The 15,975-nt window shown below is 43.6% G+C and overlaps 1 protein-coding gene across 3 annotated transcripts in view; it reads right to left on the reverse strand.

The window, feature by feature from the left end:
• TOX (thymocyte selection associated high mobility group box) overlaps window positions 1-2,795 on the reverse strand; it is a 307,028-nt gene extending 304,233 nt beyond the window's left edge. Inside the window, exon 1 of one of the 3 annotated variants that reach the window (XM_043880202.1) lies at window positions 2,435-2,795. In XM_043880202.1, coding sequence (XP_043736137.1) covers window positions 2,435-2,536 — 102 coding nt within the window. In that variant the 5' untranslated portion in view covers window positions 2,537-2,795. Of the gene's footprint in view, window positions 1-1,239; window positions 1,362-2,434 lie in introns of those variants that run through there. The other 2 variants (XM_043880201.1, XM_043880204.1) reach the window with 2 other exon arrangements.
• Between the last annotated feature and the right edge of the window lie 13,180 nt (window positions 2,796-15,975).

A 15,975-nucleotide genomic window follows, 5' to 3' on the forward strand; every position in this document is an offset into this window, starting at 1 on the left:
TGAGTCACTGCAAAAATGAACGCTGGCCGACTACACTCTAAGCAGCTCAAACTGTGTAACTGGACAGAAATTTTGTGCCAATGCTAATCACGGTGGAGAAGAAAACATTAGTGCCGGGGCTTTCTGGGGCCTAGCAAATCTACTCAGTACACAAAATGTAATCAAGAATGAGTGACAAATACAGCTGATAGACTGCTACCCAGAGAAGGGCAGGAGCAGACATCCTGAGGCAAACATTTCCATGAAGTCTCTTCCTACTATGAAAAGTGTATCTTATGACTGTGCATCTTTAAAAATCCATTATTCCCCGAATAAGTAAAATAGAAGACTTGCATCCAGTCTATAGAAAGGGTGGCTCATTTGCATTTAAAAAGAACAGTTTGCTCCCCGTACACCGGGTGACTTAAAAGGAACTTCAATGAGCTAGTAAAAAAAAATTCTGAAGACTTTCTAAATTAATTTATTTTTTGCACAGTACAACCCACTAAAATTGTTTAAAGCACTTAATTGGAAAATGATTTAATATATTGGAGCAATTCTTGATTTTCCAAAGCATTTAACTTTCAAATTAAATCTGACCCTCCTATCACTAGAATGACGAGTGAAATGTGTATCTAAGACATTATAAAATCACAGATAAATTTAATAAGATTCGTCCAGTTTCACTGACAAAATGTTTCTGACCTTTTGGTTCCAATTACTACTGTGGAATAGGTCTTTACTATCCAACTCAAGACTGCTGCTACCTTGCTATTATTTTTGTTAGTAGTCGTGTTATAAGCAAAATAAAATGTTACATACACAAAACACCTCCTTATTAAGGCAAAACAGACTTTAGAATAAAAGAGCTATGTTACCAACAAATAATGAAACTTCTTCACAGAAACTTCTCTGGTCAAAGTTCCCTCACCCTCCAACTTGTCCCTAGCTACAGAGCTGCTTCCTGCGGGATGAAAAGCCTTTCTACCTTGTCCCAGACTAGACATCTCTGGTTTCTAAATTGCCTAGATATCATCAACACACGTTGGTCTTACACCGTACACAGGGCATCAGGGAACTTCTCCACGGGATGATATAACTCACAGCTCTGTGGGGTGTGTGTCTGGAGTGTGAGTGAGTGTGTGTGTGTGTGTGTGTGTGTGTGTGCGCGCGCGCGCGCCTGGATTGACCAAGACTCGGAGTTGCGAGTCTGCAGCGTGCTAGGGAGCCCGGGGGCTGAGGGTGAAGCGCGCTAAATACCTCCGGATCACGTAAAATAGCTCCTTGATGATGACTCGCCACCGGGCAAATGTTACGAGTCCCAACGCTCTATCCAGTGGAATTCACCGAGGGGCCGACACGGAATCGCTGGCAGAGGCACGGTGTCCACCGAGTGGGAGCTGGGCGTCTAAACCGCTCGCCCAGAGTCTCAGAGAACTCAATTCTCCCCGCCACGTTTCACCGGGCGGGACTGCTTAGACATGTCCAAAAAGCCCGAGGCGAGGTCTCGGACTTGGTCCCCCACGCGTCCTCCCTCCGGGAGGTGAGAGTTCGGGGAAGCGCAGGAGTCGCCCCCTTCCTATGTACCCCCAGACTGATCCATCCTTGGGACAAGCGGAGCTCCGCAGAAGCCCCGCTCACCCTCCTGGCCGGCTTCGCCCCGGGTCCCCGCGGCCTGAGCACCTGGGGTCCCCGGGCTTCGGGTACATTCCAGCCCGGGACCTGCTCGCGTCCCGCGCCAAGTGCTGCTGCTCCGAACAGGAACGCGGCGCGCCCGCCCAGTTCCTAACAAACTCGCGGTTTCTGCGCGCACCTCCGGGCGGGAGCTGTCCCCGGGACCCGGCGCTCCCGCGGCACCCCGGCCTGCAGACCCGAGCCCGGACACTGGGCTCTGCCGCCGAGCGGCTTCGGGAAAACAAAAGAGTTGCGGAGCGCCGTTCCCGGGCTGGGGGCGTCTCCGGGTCCCCGGCACCCCGACTCCCAGCGGCTCCCCTGGCAACTAATCCCGGGCAGGGGAGCGGTGCCACGAGCCCCCGCAGCCCGCACAGGAGCGAAGGAGGAAGGGGAAACAAGAAAATCAATGGAATTCTCTCACTCTCCGCTGCGTTCCGGGACCCCAGACACACCCCCAAAGTATTCTGCGGTTCTTCCTTAATTTCTTCCCCCCCCCCCCACCAGCGCCCGCGGCAACCCTAGGCAGGGCTACTGAGTCGCGATCAGCGGGAAGGGAACGATGGAGCAAAGCGCGTCACTTTCCGCACCATCGCGGTGCAGGGCAAAGCCCGGGAGCTGCTCCGCAAAACTGACTCCCCGAGCGCACGCCCCGGCAGCCGCGGGGCTGTGAGCCGAGCGCGCCCGGGAGACCGGCCTTCGCGGCCGGCCGGCGGGCCTGCCGCCGCCCCCCTCCCGGGACCGAGCAGCCAGAACGCGGCGGAAACAAAAGCAGAGCGTTCACCTTGTTGCAATAGTAGGGGTCCAGGCAGGGAGTGGGTCCCAAACAGGGCGCGTCGGGCGCAGCGGCGGGCTGGGCTGGAGGTGGATAAAATCTTACGTCCATTTCACTCTCACATCAAGCAAACTCCTTTTCTGTGCCTTAAAAAAAAAAAAAAAGTGTCCAGCAAAACAAGCTTAGACGGAACAGAGAGAGGTGTCTGGACTCAGGAGTAAAAGAAACACCTTCCTTCCCTCACATCCGTTTGTGGTTTGTTTAAGAAGAAGAGGAGAAAAAAAAAAAAAAGAAAGAAAGAAAAAAAAAAAAAAAGAGGGGGGAAAAGCGCTCAACTCCCCCAAGCCACGGCGCGCACCCGTCGGCGCCGAGCGCGCAGCCCGCTCCGCCGCCGGGCAGGTAACTTCATGCGCTCATTGTCCCCCCGCCCGCGCCCCCATCCCCGCCTCCCGCGCCCCTCGCCGCCCGGCACACGCGCTCGGGCTCTAGGTCCTGGGCGTTTTATTGAAGTCTCTGAGTTGCTCTGCTTGGAGTTTATTTTCTCCACCTTGGAGGCCTGGAATGGGGTGGGGAGGACCGGAGAGGGGGACAGGGCGGTGTGCGTGTGTGTGTGTGTGTGTGTTTGTGTGGTGTGTGGAGGGGGGCGGTGAGCGACCCGGGCCCGGCGGGGTGGGGTGCGTGGCGGGACGCGGGTTGCTGGCGGCCCAATGGCGAACGCTCGGGGCCGGGGGCCGGAGGAGGGTGGAGCGGAGAAGGACCAGGAGAGCGCGGCTGGGCCCCGGGAAGCCTCCGCTGCGCCCGGGCCGCGCTCTCCTGGCCGCGGCGCGACGCACACAAAGGGGCCGGCGAGCCCGAGCCCGAGGCGGCCGCGGGGCCCGGAGGGGAGCGCGCAGCCAGGGGGCGCTGTGGTGCAGCCCACTCCGCAGCCCCGCCCCCGGCCCCGCCCCGGCCCCGCCCCGCTCCCGCCGGCCCCGCCGCGGCCGTCCGCACCTCTCTCTCTGGCGCTCTGCACCTCTACCCGCGCGGCCATCCCCACCCAGCTATCCGCTCCCCACCCTAGTTCCCGCTCTTGGGTGGAGGTGACTGCTCCTGCCTGCGCCTCCTTAGGAGCCGGGAACCCTTGGGGAGCGCCAACCCTCTGCGCGCTCTAACTGGTCTTCTGTCCCAGGGACCCCCAAGGGAGGGCAGGGTGGATGGGCTCTAAGAGTCTCCGTTCTCTTGCTGATTCCTGCCGCCAGCCCTCACCTTCCCCTGGTCTCTGTTCCCCTGGAGGGTTAGCGAAGGCTAAGGCTGCTTTGTTGTTCAGTCGCTCAGTCATGTCTGCCTCCTTGCCACCCCATGGTCTGCAGCAGGCCAGGCTTCCTTGTCCATCACCAAACTCCCAGAGCTTGCTCAAACTCATGTCAACTGAGTCAGTGATGCCCGTCTCCTCCTCTGTCCTCTTACTTCTCCTCCTGCCTTCAATCTTTCCCAGCATCAGGGCCTTTTCCAATGAATTGGCTCTTAGCATCAGGTGGCCAAAGTATTGGAGCTTCAGCTTCAGCATCAGTCCTTCCAATGAATATTCAGGGTTGATTTCCTTTAGGATTGACTTGTTTGATCTCCAAGGACTCTCAAGAGTCTTCTCCAACACTACAGTTGGAAAGCATCAGTTCTTAAGCACTCAGCCTTCTTTATGGTCTAAGTCTCACATCCATATATGACTACTGGAAAAACCACGGCTTTAACTCTACGGACCTTTGTCGGCAAAGTAATGTCTCTGCTTTTTAATATGTTGTCTAGGTTTGTCTGAGGACAGTATAAGGAAGGATAAAATGAACATCTCTTGAGGTCTACACATGGCTCCTTTAGGAACATTTTGTTAGGCATTGCTTTATATTTCTTACAACATTTTCATCTTAAGTCATTGTTTTCTTTCTTCCCTCATCATTTTTTAAGTGGCAAGAGTACAGCTTCCTCTCTACCTCCAGATTAACACGATGCAAATTGGTGTAGGAAGAGAGAACTGTAAGATAAAAGAATTTTTCTCTACCGGATTCAGAAGAACCTCTGTGTTTCCAGGTCCTTCAAGGAGTGATTGATCGGTCATATGTGTTGATGTCTCCATAAAAATCCCAAAGACCGGGGTTCAGAGAGCTTCCAGAGTGGTGAACAGTAGAGGTACTGGGAGAGGGCATGTGGCCGTTCCACGTACCTTGCCCTCTGTAGCTCTTTCATCTATTTGTTCCTCTGTGTCCTTTATTATACCCTTTTATAATCAGGTGATAGACAGTAAGTCAACCTTTTCCTGAGTTCTGTGAGCCACTCCAGAAAATTAATCAACCCCAAGGAGGTGCCATAGGAACCTCTGATTTATAACTGATTGGTCACAGACATAGATAAATAGGGACTCCCCTAGTGTCCAGTGGCTCAAGACTCTGCGTTCACAATGCAGGAGGCCTGATTTCGATCGCTAGTCAGGGAACTAGATCCCACATTCCACAACGAAGATCAAAGATCCTGTGTGCTGCAACTAAGACCTGGTACAGTGAAATAAATATTTTTCTTTTTTTAAATGTTTTGTGCCTGCCTGGATAGAAGCTGGGTTTGGGGGAGAAGGGATACACATACATGTATGGCTGAGTCCCTTAGCCCTTCACCTGCAACTTCTGAAACATTGTTAATCAGCTATACTCCAATACAAAGTAAAAGTTTGAAGTTTGAAAAAAAGAAGGAGCGGCATAAGTAACAACCCAGACTTGCAATTGGAAGTGTGTAGGTCTTTGGCGGGGAGTGGGTGGCAGTCTTGTGGGACTGAGCCCTTATCCTGTGGGCTCTGATGTTATCTCCAAGTACATAATGCCAGAATTGAGTCCAATTGTAGGACACCCAGCTGGTGTTACAAGATTGCTTGATGTGGAGGAAATCCACACATCTGGCATCAGAAGTGTTGAGTGTCGAGTAGTGTAAGAGCAAAAGAAAAAGACAGGAAGCAGACCAAGATTTTCCCAACTCAGGTGCGAATTTGAGCTGTTGGCCAAAAAATTTTAAGTTCTTAACTCTAATCACTCATATATAGAGAGTAGACCAGGAGTGTCATCTCCGTGTAATCTGAAAAACTACTCTCTTGATAACGCTCCACCCAGGACCAGTCATGATCATGTCTCAAATGGGTGGGTGCGCTTCTACCAAGAAAAACTTGGGGAAATTTGAAAAGCAAGACCTCTGAGTAAATCTTATTGATTTGAAAGATAAAATAGTAGAGGATCATTATAACTTTTAAAAGAAAACCTTTTTATTTTATATTGGAGTATAGCCAATTAACAATGTTGTAATAGTTTCAGGTGGTGAGTAAAGGGACTCAGCTCTATGTATACACATATCCAATCTCCCCCCAGTTCCCACCCAGTCATTATATTACTTTTCAATTTCTGCAACATTTAACTCTATGTCATGGCTTTTTGTTGTTGTTAGTCTCTAAATCATATCTTGACCCTTTTGTGACCTCATGGGCTGTAGCCTGCCGGGCCTCTCTGTCGGTGGGATTTCCCAGGCAAGATTACTGGAGTGGGTTACCGTTTTCTTCTCCAGTGGATCTCCTGACCCAGGGATCAAACTCCTATATTGTCTCCTACATTGGCAGCAGATTCTTTACCACTGAGCTACCAGTGAGGCACACATTTGTCCATTTAATCATACATGTGTACATTCTTCATCAAAGGTTTATGAGCTGGGGGGAAAGCACTATGCTGTATGTTGGGTGTAGGTTAACATATAAAAACAAATTACTTTAAAACACTTTCTTCTTTAAATGAGTTTAAAGTCTTACTGAGCAGTGTTTCCAGCAATGTTTGTTCAGTGAAATCACCTTAGAAGCTTCAAAAAATACTTGTGCCTGGGATCCTCCTGCAAAGAATCTGATTCAGTTCATTTGGGGTAGGGCCTCAGCATAGGACTTTTTAAAAATTAGTCTAGAAGGAAAGATAAGATGGGCAGAGAGGGAATGTTTAAAAGCATGAAATTTTAGTAAATAAAATTGACTGGCTGCATTTTTCTTGGGGTTGAAATTCACAAGGGGACACGGGGGACCCTGACTCCCAGGATCCCATCACCTGCACTGCCTTTCAGAGACTGAGTGTGGCAACAAAACATGAATGAATTGTTGTGTAGTCCAGACTACAATTTGGTCATCTGAACTAGGAATTTTACATACTTCATTACCAGAAAATAGGCTTCCCAGTGGCTCAGTGATAAAGAATCCACCTGTGATGCAGGAGACGTGGGTTTGATCCCTGGGTTGGGAAGATCCTCTGGAGAAGGAAATGGCAACCCAGTCCAGTATTCTTGCCTCGGAAATCCCATGGAGAGAGGATCCTGGCAGGCTACAGTCCATGGCGTCACAAAAGAGTTGGACATGACTGAGCGACTGAGCCTGTGCACCAGAAAATATGTGTATATAAGCAAAACATCTCCCCACTAGAATTGATGTAATAACATGGATAGCTGCAATTTACAAAATTCCTCCTCTATCGTAGACCTGGTCCTCATTTTTTTACATTTAACTTCACTGTCTCATTTAGTTTTACAAATGACATTGGAAACCCTAACCAGTAATTACAAACCACACTTAGCATTTGATTTGGTTCCCTAAACATTACCCATCATCATTTTAATTATGGTTTCATACATTGTAGTGTTTTCAAATTTGCAGTTGCTTTCCTTGACCACATTTTATGTTTACTGATTCTTTGTACTATGCTAAGTCATAAATCTTGGACTAAGATCTCCAAATTACACACAGGATGTGTTACTTTAGGGAAAGTAACATCCTATCCATGATATATGGGAGTTTTATTAGAAATTATTCAACAACAAAGTGGTACTTCCTGAGGGACATTTTTTGTTAGTTTGGGGAGATAGTTTTGCTTTTCTTTCAGGAAGATCCCCTGGAGAAGGAAATGGCAAACCACTCCAGTATTCTTGCCTGGGAAATCCCATGGACAGAGGAGCCTGGCGGCTATAGTCCCCCACAGGGTTGCAAAAGAGTCAGACATGACTTAGCAACTAAACAATAACAACCACCACAACAGACTACCTCTTTTGATGGACTATGAAAAACATCTTGTAGGAATTCATTTTGAAATACCAAATTTTAAAGCTAAAATGGAAGTATGCCATACTTTATAACTAAATTAATATTCAGTCTTTCAAACTAATATTCAGTCTGGACTCTTATGTAAGGGTGAGTTTTCCAGCAAAGCTGATGCCTCAATCTCTCCTATAGAAGAAAAGCCTCATTTCTTTAAAAGACCATTCATTTGAACCTCATTGGGCCACCTTCTATTTTAACACATCTCATTATGCACGCATATATAGGTTGACCTTCCTAACAAGGTTATGGGTTGAAATAGCTATGCTTGCCTCCTTAGAACCTAACCAACCCTGAGTCCTACATGTTTTAAAGTTTCAAAAAACATCATTAAGGATTTTGTTGGGAAAGGTTTACATTTTCTCAACTTGCCAGTTAGAATTTAGTGTTGTCCGGAGTCATTCACTATTTTTCTAAAGTAATTTAAATGTAAACTAGGCTGATATGCAATACGTAATATAATGCCACAAGAGAACACAGACTACTGAAGTTTATTTCCTGGGGAGACTAGTGAGAAATGACTAGACTGTGAGCCTTTCAACCAGAAAATAAAGGATTTTGGAATGATGAGGAAAGTTTGAAGGAAATGATAGAGGGTCCACAGATACCTCACATGGTACTCAATGACTCATAAAATGCAGTATTTTTTACATAATATGGGAAGTGTGCCACACTTGTACATCTCACCATTGAGTCTGGTACAGTACTTTGATCTTCAACAATATACAACATTTGTGGCATAATAGCCATAATAGGACTATTCAGCTATTTCACACGGCAATAATCCAGTCCTCTCTCATCAGGATAAACTGTGAGGACAAATCCTTTCAAAATCAGAATTAGTTCCTTGCAGAAGAGGGAGGCTACAATTATCCTTTAAATAGGAGCAGCTGCAACATGGTATCGGCCTGGAGCCGGCAGTGAAGTGTTTTTCCAATGCAATTAAATGGATTTTTTTTAATGCAAACTAATGTTCTATAAAAAGTCAACTCTAAGGTGAGTAGGTGTGGAATTGCTGAGATGAAAGGAACAAGCATTTTGCTTACCTGAGTTAATATCACTACCTTGGTAAATGATATTTTGCTGCAAACGAATAATCAAGGCTCCTACTTTCCCATGAAGTGAGCCCACATGGGGACCAGAGTAACACAAAGGAAAGATAACTCTGGTTCACTTGTACACTCTGTGTCTTATTTTGAAATGTGTTCAAAGCTACATTTTGTTTTTGTTGCTTTTCCAAAAGATATGATGATTCAACAGCAACATTTTGATTTAAACAAGAAAGGTAGGCCTTGGGTGGACAAATATAAATATAGGACTGAACGCTAGCCAGCGCCTACCTCCATGGCAAGACAAAGAGGTAAGGGCACCTCAGTTTTGACCATACAGATGATTAAAGGATTGGAAGATAAGATCTTTAAGAAAGATGAAAGGACCAGAGAGGGTAATATTGAGAGGCAATGTAATATCTTCAAATTGTGTACCTTACGAGTTCTTTCAGAATAACCAGACAACACATCCACTGGAGATATCACATGAGGAATTGTATGTAATTCTAGAACAGTGAGCATTTCATCTCACGTGAAAAGAATTTCCCCCAGTGATCCTGAATGTACTGTCAAAAGAGAGTATGAGCTCTCCTTAGGACTGATTTTAAAATCTCAGCACCCAATGAATACTTGTCAAGTCACCCAAGCATCTCCTGACACCCCTCCTCTTCTTGAAATGTTCCTTCTTTATAAAAGACCCAGTGGGCAGAGGGTTTGAACTTAGCTCTAATTATCTGAAGGGTTTCTGTGCTCATAAATTTTAGATAGGATAAAGTTCAGCCAGACAATGAACCAAGACGTCTCCCGTGGCTCTTTGAAATCTGAAAAATGCTTTCTTTAATGTTAGTTCTCGTTCCTGAGTATTGTCAAGGACATTGGTCACAAAGGAAAATAGCAACATCTGATTTTGTAGGCAAAATTTAAGATGTGATGTAAAACTAGGTATTACAATGTTTAATATACTTTTAGAAGGTTACATTTTTAAAAAAAAACACTCTCACATGAGAGAGATGGCCTTTTTAAATGATCCCTGAGCCAAAGATGAAAGAAAAGGAATCCTCCTGCTTCACAAGACTGGATTATTATGCTGTAGCCTTCAACTCACTAATTCAAAAATCACACATTTTCAAGATAGCAAGAGACTCTTCAGCTCCAAGTTAGGCTGATGGTGGCTGCCAAATCCCTACTCCTCCCATGAAATCTTCCAGGGTTGATTAGGAAAGTGACTCTACCCTCAACCTGCCCTGTTTCCACAGGTTGTCCCTGATCTCTGCCCTGATTAAGTGCACCCTGCTTCCTTCCACTATAAATCTCTTTACACTTGACCTTTACATAATGCAATTACCTGTCTATCCATGTATTGCTTTAATGTTTCCATTTTGTTCCTAGTGGCATTCCAATACACCTGTCTGTGTTAATGTGTTTGATGCTGATTCTAAGCTCCTGGAGGGAAGGGACAGAATCTCTTTAGATGGGATTGATGGTCTTCAAATATCAAATGCCTAAAAAATGCTCTCTGCAAGAAAACAACTTAACTTAGCATATTTTTTCTTGATCTGGAGAGATTTAATTCAGGAAGCTATTGGTAAAGATTCAGGCTGTCATAATATATAAACACTTCCATTTTATTAAGACAAGTAGGAAAGAGTTACAATTGTACTATATTATCTATGTTGCCTTGTCTCTATTACTACATTTGAATACCTCCTATCATTAGGGCTTCCCGAGCAGCACAGTGGTAAAGAATCCTCTTGCCAATGCAGGAGATGCAAGAGATGCAGGTTCGATTCCTGATCAGGAAGATCCCCTGGAGAAGGAAATGGAAACCCACTCCAGTATTCTTGCCTGGGATGGGGAGCCTGGCGGGCTGGGGAACCTGGCGGGCTACACAGCCTGGGGTCACACAGAGTCGGACTGAAGCGACTGAGCATGCACATCATCTATTAATATAACTAAGGAAACCATTATTAAGGTCCCTTTACGTGTTAAGTGCCCCTATGGAATAATACCTTAGTTCTTGTGGCTCCTTCTCCTCCCCTTCCTCCACTCTCTTGACTGCTTTACCCATTTATGTTTTTGATGTGGTGTCTATAAACACCTATAATCTCTAGACTCCCAGAAGATTGGGACCCCCTTGGTGGTCCAGCTTTCTGATACCCAAATATACCAAACCATTGACTCTCCCCCAAACAGCCACATGTTGCTGGCCTTATTTTCAAGCATTTACACCTAGCGCTCCCTTGGTCTAGAAAAAGCATCAGCAGTACCACATAATCACATCACTTCCAAAATCCAAATCAAATATTACCTCCACATGAAGCCCTGCTTCTCTCCCTACCCTCCCCCCCAGGCATGATGTGTATTCCTTCATTACTGTGCTGTAATCGTTAGTTTATAAGCTATTTTTCTTCTGCTTTAGATTAAATCTCAATCATCTTTATACTTCTAACATTTGGTATAGAAATGAGTACAAAAGGCTAGTACGACAGGGCAAGTTTTTAAAAATTTTTTTATGTGACCTGCTTCTGTTAGGTGTTATATGGGAATAGTGTCATATATTTTATGGTGAATACAGTTTTTAAAAAAAGATTTATCCACTCCCTTAGCAGTGGTTTATCTCTCCCTCAGAGAAAACCAGAATGAGTTTTTTAATAAAATGATTGAAAAGGTACACTGAATCTTCAATTTAATTATTTCAATTCCTGCAAAAAAAAAGGGTCTTTCAGAAAGCCTGCTGCTTGGTAAAATGTGATAAAGTTCCAACACATTCTTAAAAATTGTAAATTAATTTATAAATTTCCATTCGAAGTTTAATCTGCTATTTTCACGCAAGAAAACTCATAAGGTTGCTTCCTATTGAATTACTATCTTTGCATCTAGAGTTTAAACCAGTATTTAATCTCTTTCCAGAAGCTTCCAGAGGTGCTTGGTACATATAGGTGAATGTTGCCCATTTTTATTGCTTTTGGAGTTAAGCAAGAATTCCACACCCATCATTCCAGACCCTGGCTTACTTAGGTTTCTAGTTTATTTCTCTCAATTTTTGTATTTCTCCCAGAGCAGGTCACTTCATTTTTTTCTTTTTTAAATGTGCCCTGACTCTTTCTGGCTTCTGCATGTATGTTCCTAAGCAGTGTCCTGCCCTCCACATCCTCCCATCAGCTTCATCACCCTCTTGCTTTTGTTCTTAACAGCCACTGCCCCGCTGAAACTACTACTGATTCTTCTGTCTCGATCTAGGCTTGTCCTACTCTCATTCCTGGAGCAACTATTGGTGATTCTTTCACGGGACATCTCTCTTACCCACTGTGTTACCATTCTATGTATTTTATCCCATCTCCCTTCTCAGTAAGTTTTTGGGGCAGTATTACCATGCCCTGTTCATCTCTGAGACGGCTGCAATGCCAAACACAATTTCTTGACCATAACAAGGACTCAGTAGCTATTTGTTTAACTGAATTGAATTCAAATATGTTCAAACAGCTCTCTCCTCACTATGTTTGGCAAAATAATTATAACAAGTCCATAATCACATTCAATGGTAAAGCCAGGATTTGAACATGAGTAGCTTACTGCACTTTAACCCCTACAACTTTGTTATCCCTATAATAGACAGAATATGTATTCAAAATTGTTGGCCTGGCTATATAATTTAGCTCTAATCATTAAAGGGTAAACATTTTCCTGATACTACTGAACATACTTTCTCTGACAGTGTGTGACAAAAAGTGATTTTATTTTTCTGTGACACTAGTTTCACAGAATGGGAACGTAAAGCAATTTAAGCTTTACGTAAAGCATTCCTTTCATAAATTTATTATGATATCATCTATTGCCTCTGAGTTCTTTCAGGATCTATAGATACAATGTACAGATGTATAGATACTATCAAGTTTACTATGTAATATTGGATTATGCAAGCGTGCTCAGTCATGTCCAACTCTTGGAAGCCCCATGGACTATAGACTGCCAGTCTCCTCTGCCCAAGGGATTTTTGAATGGGTTGCCATGCCCTCCTCCAGGGAATCTTCCTGACCAAGGAATTGAACCTACATCTCCTCCATCTCCTGCATTGCAGGTGGATTCTTTACCACTGAGCCATCAGAGAAGCACCTGTAATAACGGATTGTCTGTCCCCAGTTGGAAGACTGGACTTCTGTGCACTTCAGTGGCTCAAAGGTAGCACAGGAGTATTTGGAGCCAAGGATGTGGGCTTTATAATAAACTTGGCTTAGCACTCAGGGGTTTATTCTGGGTTTTGGGGCTTCAACATGCAGGAAGAAATAAGGAATGTACAAAACATCTTTTTAATCTCAGTGATGGGACTTGAAAATTTTAAAAACAAGTCTGAAAAAATAACACCAACTTAATCTCTCCCCACATAAAGGAACCACTTGTTCTAGTAGAAAGCACTGTTGAATTTATTTTTAGAATAAGAGAAAAAAAAAAAACTGAGGGAAGCAATGAAGCAACAATGAATTACCCTTCTGCTCTGGTGATATATTTGAACTGATTTTTCCTTTGTGGCTGGGATTTTTCTGGGGGACAGAAACAGCAGAAATTGTTTTACAATACCCTTCAATAGCTGAGTCAAAATTCTCCTGAACTGTTGAAATTCTTCCTTACTTGCAGTTGAGTTTACTTTACTTTTTACCAGTAGATGTTTCAGGTCAATGTGCATTTTGCCACCATCTTCTGGATGGAAAACTGCCTTTTCATTCAGCAGCCTTCTCTTAAAATATCTTAAGTTTTTTTTTTTTTTTTTTTTAATTTTTTTATTAGTTGGAGGCTAATTACTTCACAACATTTCAGTGGGTTTTGTCATACATTGATATGAATCAGCCATAGATTTACACTTATTCCCCATCCCGATCCCCCCTCCCATCTCCCTCTCCACCCGATTCCTCTGGGTCTTCCCAGTGCACCAGGCCCAGGCACTTGTCTCATGCATCCCACCTGGGCTGGTGATCTGTTTCACCATAGATAGTATACATGGTGTTCTTTTGAAACATCCCACCCTCACCTTCTCCCACAGAGTTCAAAAGTCTGTTCTGTATTTCTGTGTCTCTTTTTCTGTTTTGCATATAGGGTTATCGTTACCATCTTTCTAAATTCCATATATAAGTGTTAGTATGCTGTAATGTTCTTTATCTTTCTGGCTTACTTCACTCTGTATAAGGGGCTCCAGTTTCATCCATCTCATTAGGACTGGTTCAAATGAATTCTTTTTGACGGCTGAGTAAAATTCCATGGTGTATATGTACCACAGCTTCCTTATCCATTCATCTGCTGATGGGCATCTAGGTTGCTTCCATGTCCTGGCTATTATAAACAGTGCTGCGATGAACATTGGGGTGCACGTGTCTCTTTCAGATCTGGTTTCCTCCGTGTGTATGCCCAGAAGTGGTATTGCTGGGTCATATGGCAGTTCTATTTCCAGTTTTTTAAGGAATCTCCACACTGTTTTCCATAGTGGCTGTACTAGTTTGCATTCCCACCAACAGTGTAAGAGGGTTCCCTTTTCTCCACACCCTCTCCAGCATTTATTGCTTGTAGACTTTTGGATAGCAGCCATCCTGACTGGTGTGTAATGGTACCTCATTGTGGTTTTGATTTGCATTTCTCTAATAATGAGTGATGTTGAGCACCTTTTCATGTGTTTGTTAGCCATCTGTATGTCTTCTTTGGAGAAATGTCTGTTTAGTTCTCTGGCCCATTTTTTGATTGGGTCATTTATTTTTCTGGAATTGAGCTGCAGGAGTTGCTTGTATATTTTTGAGATTAATCCTTTGTCTGTTTCTTCATTTGCTATTATTTTCTCCCAATCTGACGGCTGTCTTTTCACCTTACTTATAGTTTCTTTTGTAGTGCAAAAGCTTTTAAGTTTCATTAGATCCCATTTGTTTAGTTTTGCTTTTATTTCCAATATTCTGGGAGGTGGGTCATAGAGGATCTTGCTGCGATTTATGTCGGAGAGTGTTTTGCCTATGTTCTCCTCTAGGAGTTTTATAGTTTCTGGTCTTACATTTAGATCTTTAATCCATTTTGAGTTTATTTTTGTGTATGGTGTTAGAAAGTGTTCTAGTTTCATTCTTTTGCAAGTGGTTGACCAGTTTTCCCAGCACCACTTGTTAAAGAGGTTGTCTTTTTTCCATTGTATATCCTTGCCTCCTTTGTCAAAGATAAGGTGTCCATAGGTTCGTGGATTTATCTCTGGGCTTTCTATTCTGTTCCATTGGTCTATATTTCTGTCTTTGTGCCAGTACCACACTGTCTTGATGACTGTGGCTTTGTAGTATAGTCTGAAGTCAGGCAGGTTGATTTCTCCAGTTCCATTCTTCTTTCTCAAGATTACTTTGGCTATTCGAGGTTTTTTGTATTTCCATACAAATTGTGAAATTCTTTGGTCTAGTTCTGTGAAAAATACCGTTGGTAGCTTGATAGGGATTGCATTGAATCTATAGATTGCTTTGGGTAGAATAGCCATTTTGACAATATTGATTCTTCCAATCCATGAGCATGGTATGTTTCTCCATCTGTTTGTGTCCTCTTTGATTTCTTTGATCAGTGTTTTATAGTTTTCTATGTATAGGTCTTTTGTTTCTTTAGGTAGATATACTCCTAAGTATTTTATTCTTTTTGTTGCAATGGTGAATGGTATTGTTTCCTTAATTTCTCTTTCTGTTTTTTCATTGTTAGTGTATAGGAATGCAAGGGATTTCTGTGTGTTAATTTTATGTCCTGCAACTTTACTATATTCGTTGATCAGTTCTAGTAATTTTCTGGTAGAGTCTTTAGGGTTTTCTATATAGAGGATCATGTCATCTGCAAACAGTGAGAGTTTCACTTCTTCTTTTCCTATCTGGATTCCTTTTACTTCTTTTTCTGCTCTGATTGCTGTGGCCAAAACTTCCAACACTATGTTGAACAGTAGTGGTGAGAGTGGGCACCCTTGTCTTGTTCCTGATTTCAGGGGAAATGCTTTCAATTTTTCACCATTGAGGGTGATGCTTGCTGTGGGTTTGTCATATATAGCTTTTATTATGTTGAGGTATGTTCCTTCTATTCCTGCTTTTTGGAGAGTTTTAATCATAAATGAGTGTTGAATTTTGTCAAAGGCTTTCTCTGCATCTATTGAGATAATCATATGGTTTTTATCTTTCAATTTGTTAATGTGGTGTATTACATTGATTGATTTGCGGATATTGAAGAATCCTTGCATTCCTGGGATAAAGCCCACTTGGTCGTGGTGTATGATTTTTTTAATATGTTGTTGGATTCTGTTTGCTAGAATTTTGTTAAGGATTTTTGCATCTATGTTCATCAGTGATATTGGCCTGTAGTTTTCTTTTTTTGTGGCATCTTTGTCAGGT

Source organism: Cervus elaphus, chromosome 21 (assembly GCF_910594005.1).
Source record: "Cervus elaphus chromosome 21, mCerEla1.1, whole genome shotgun sequence".
NCBI lineage: Eukaryota > Metazoa > Chordata > Mammalia > Artiodactyla > Cervidae > Cervus > Cervus elaphus.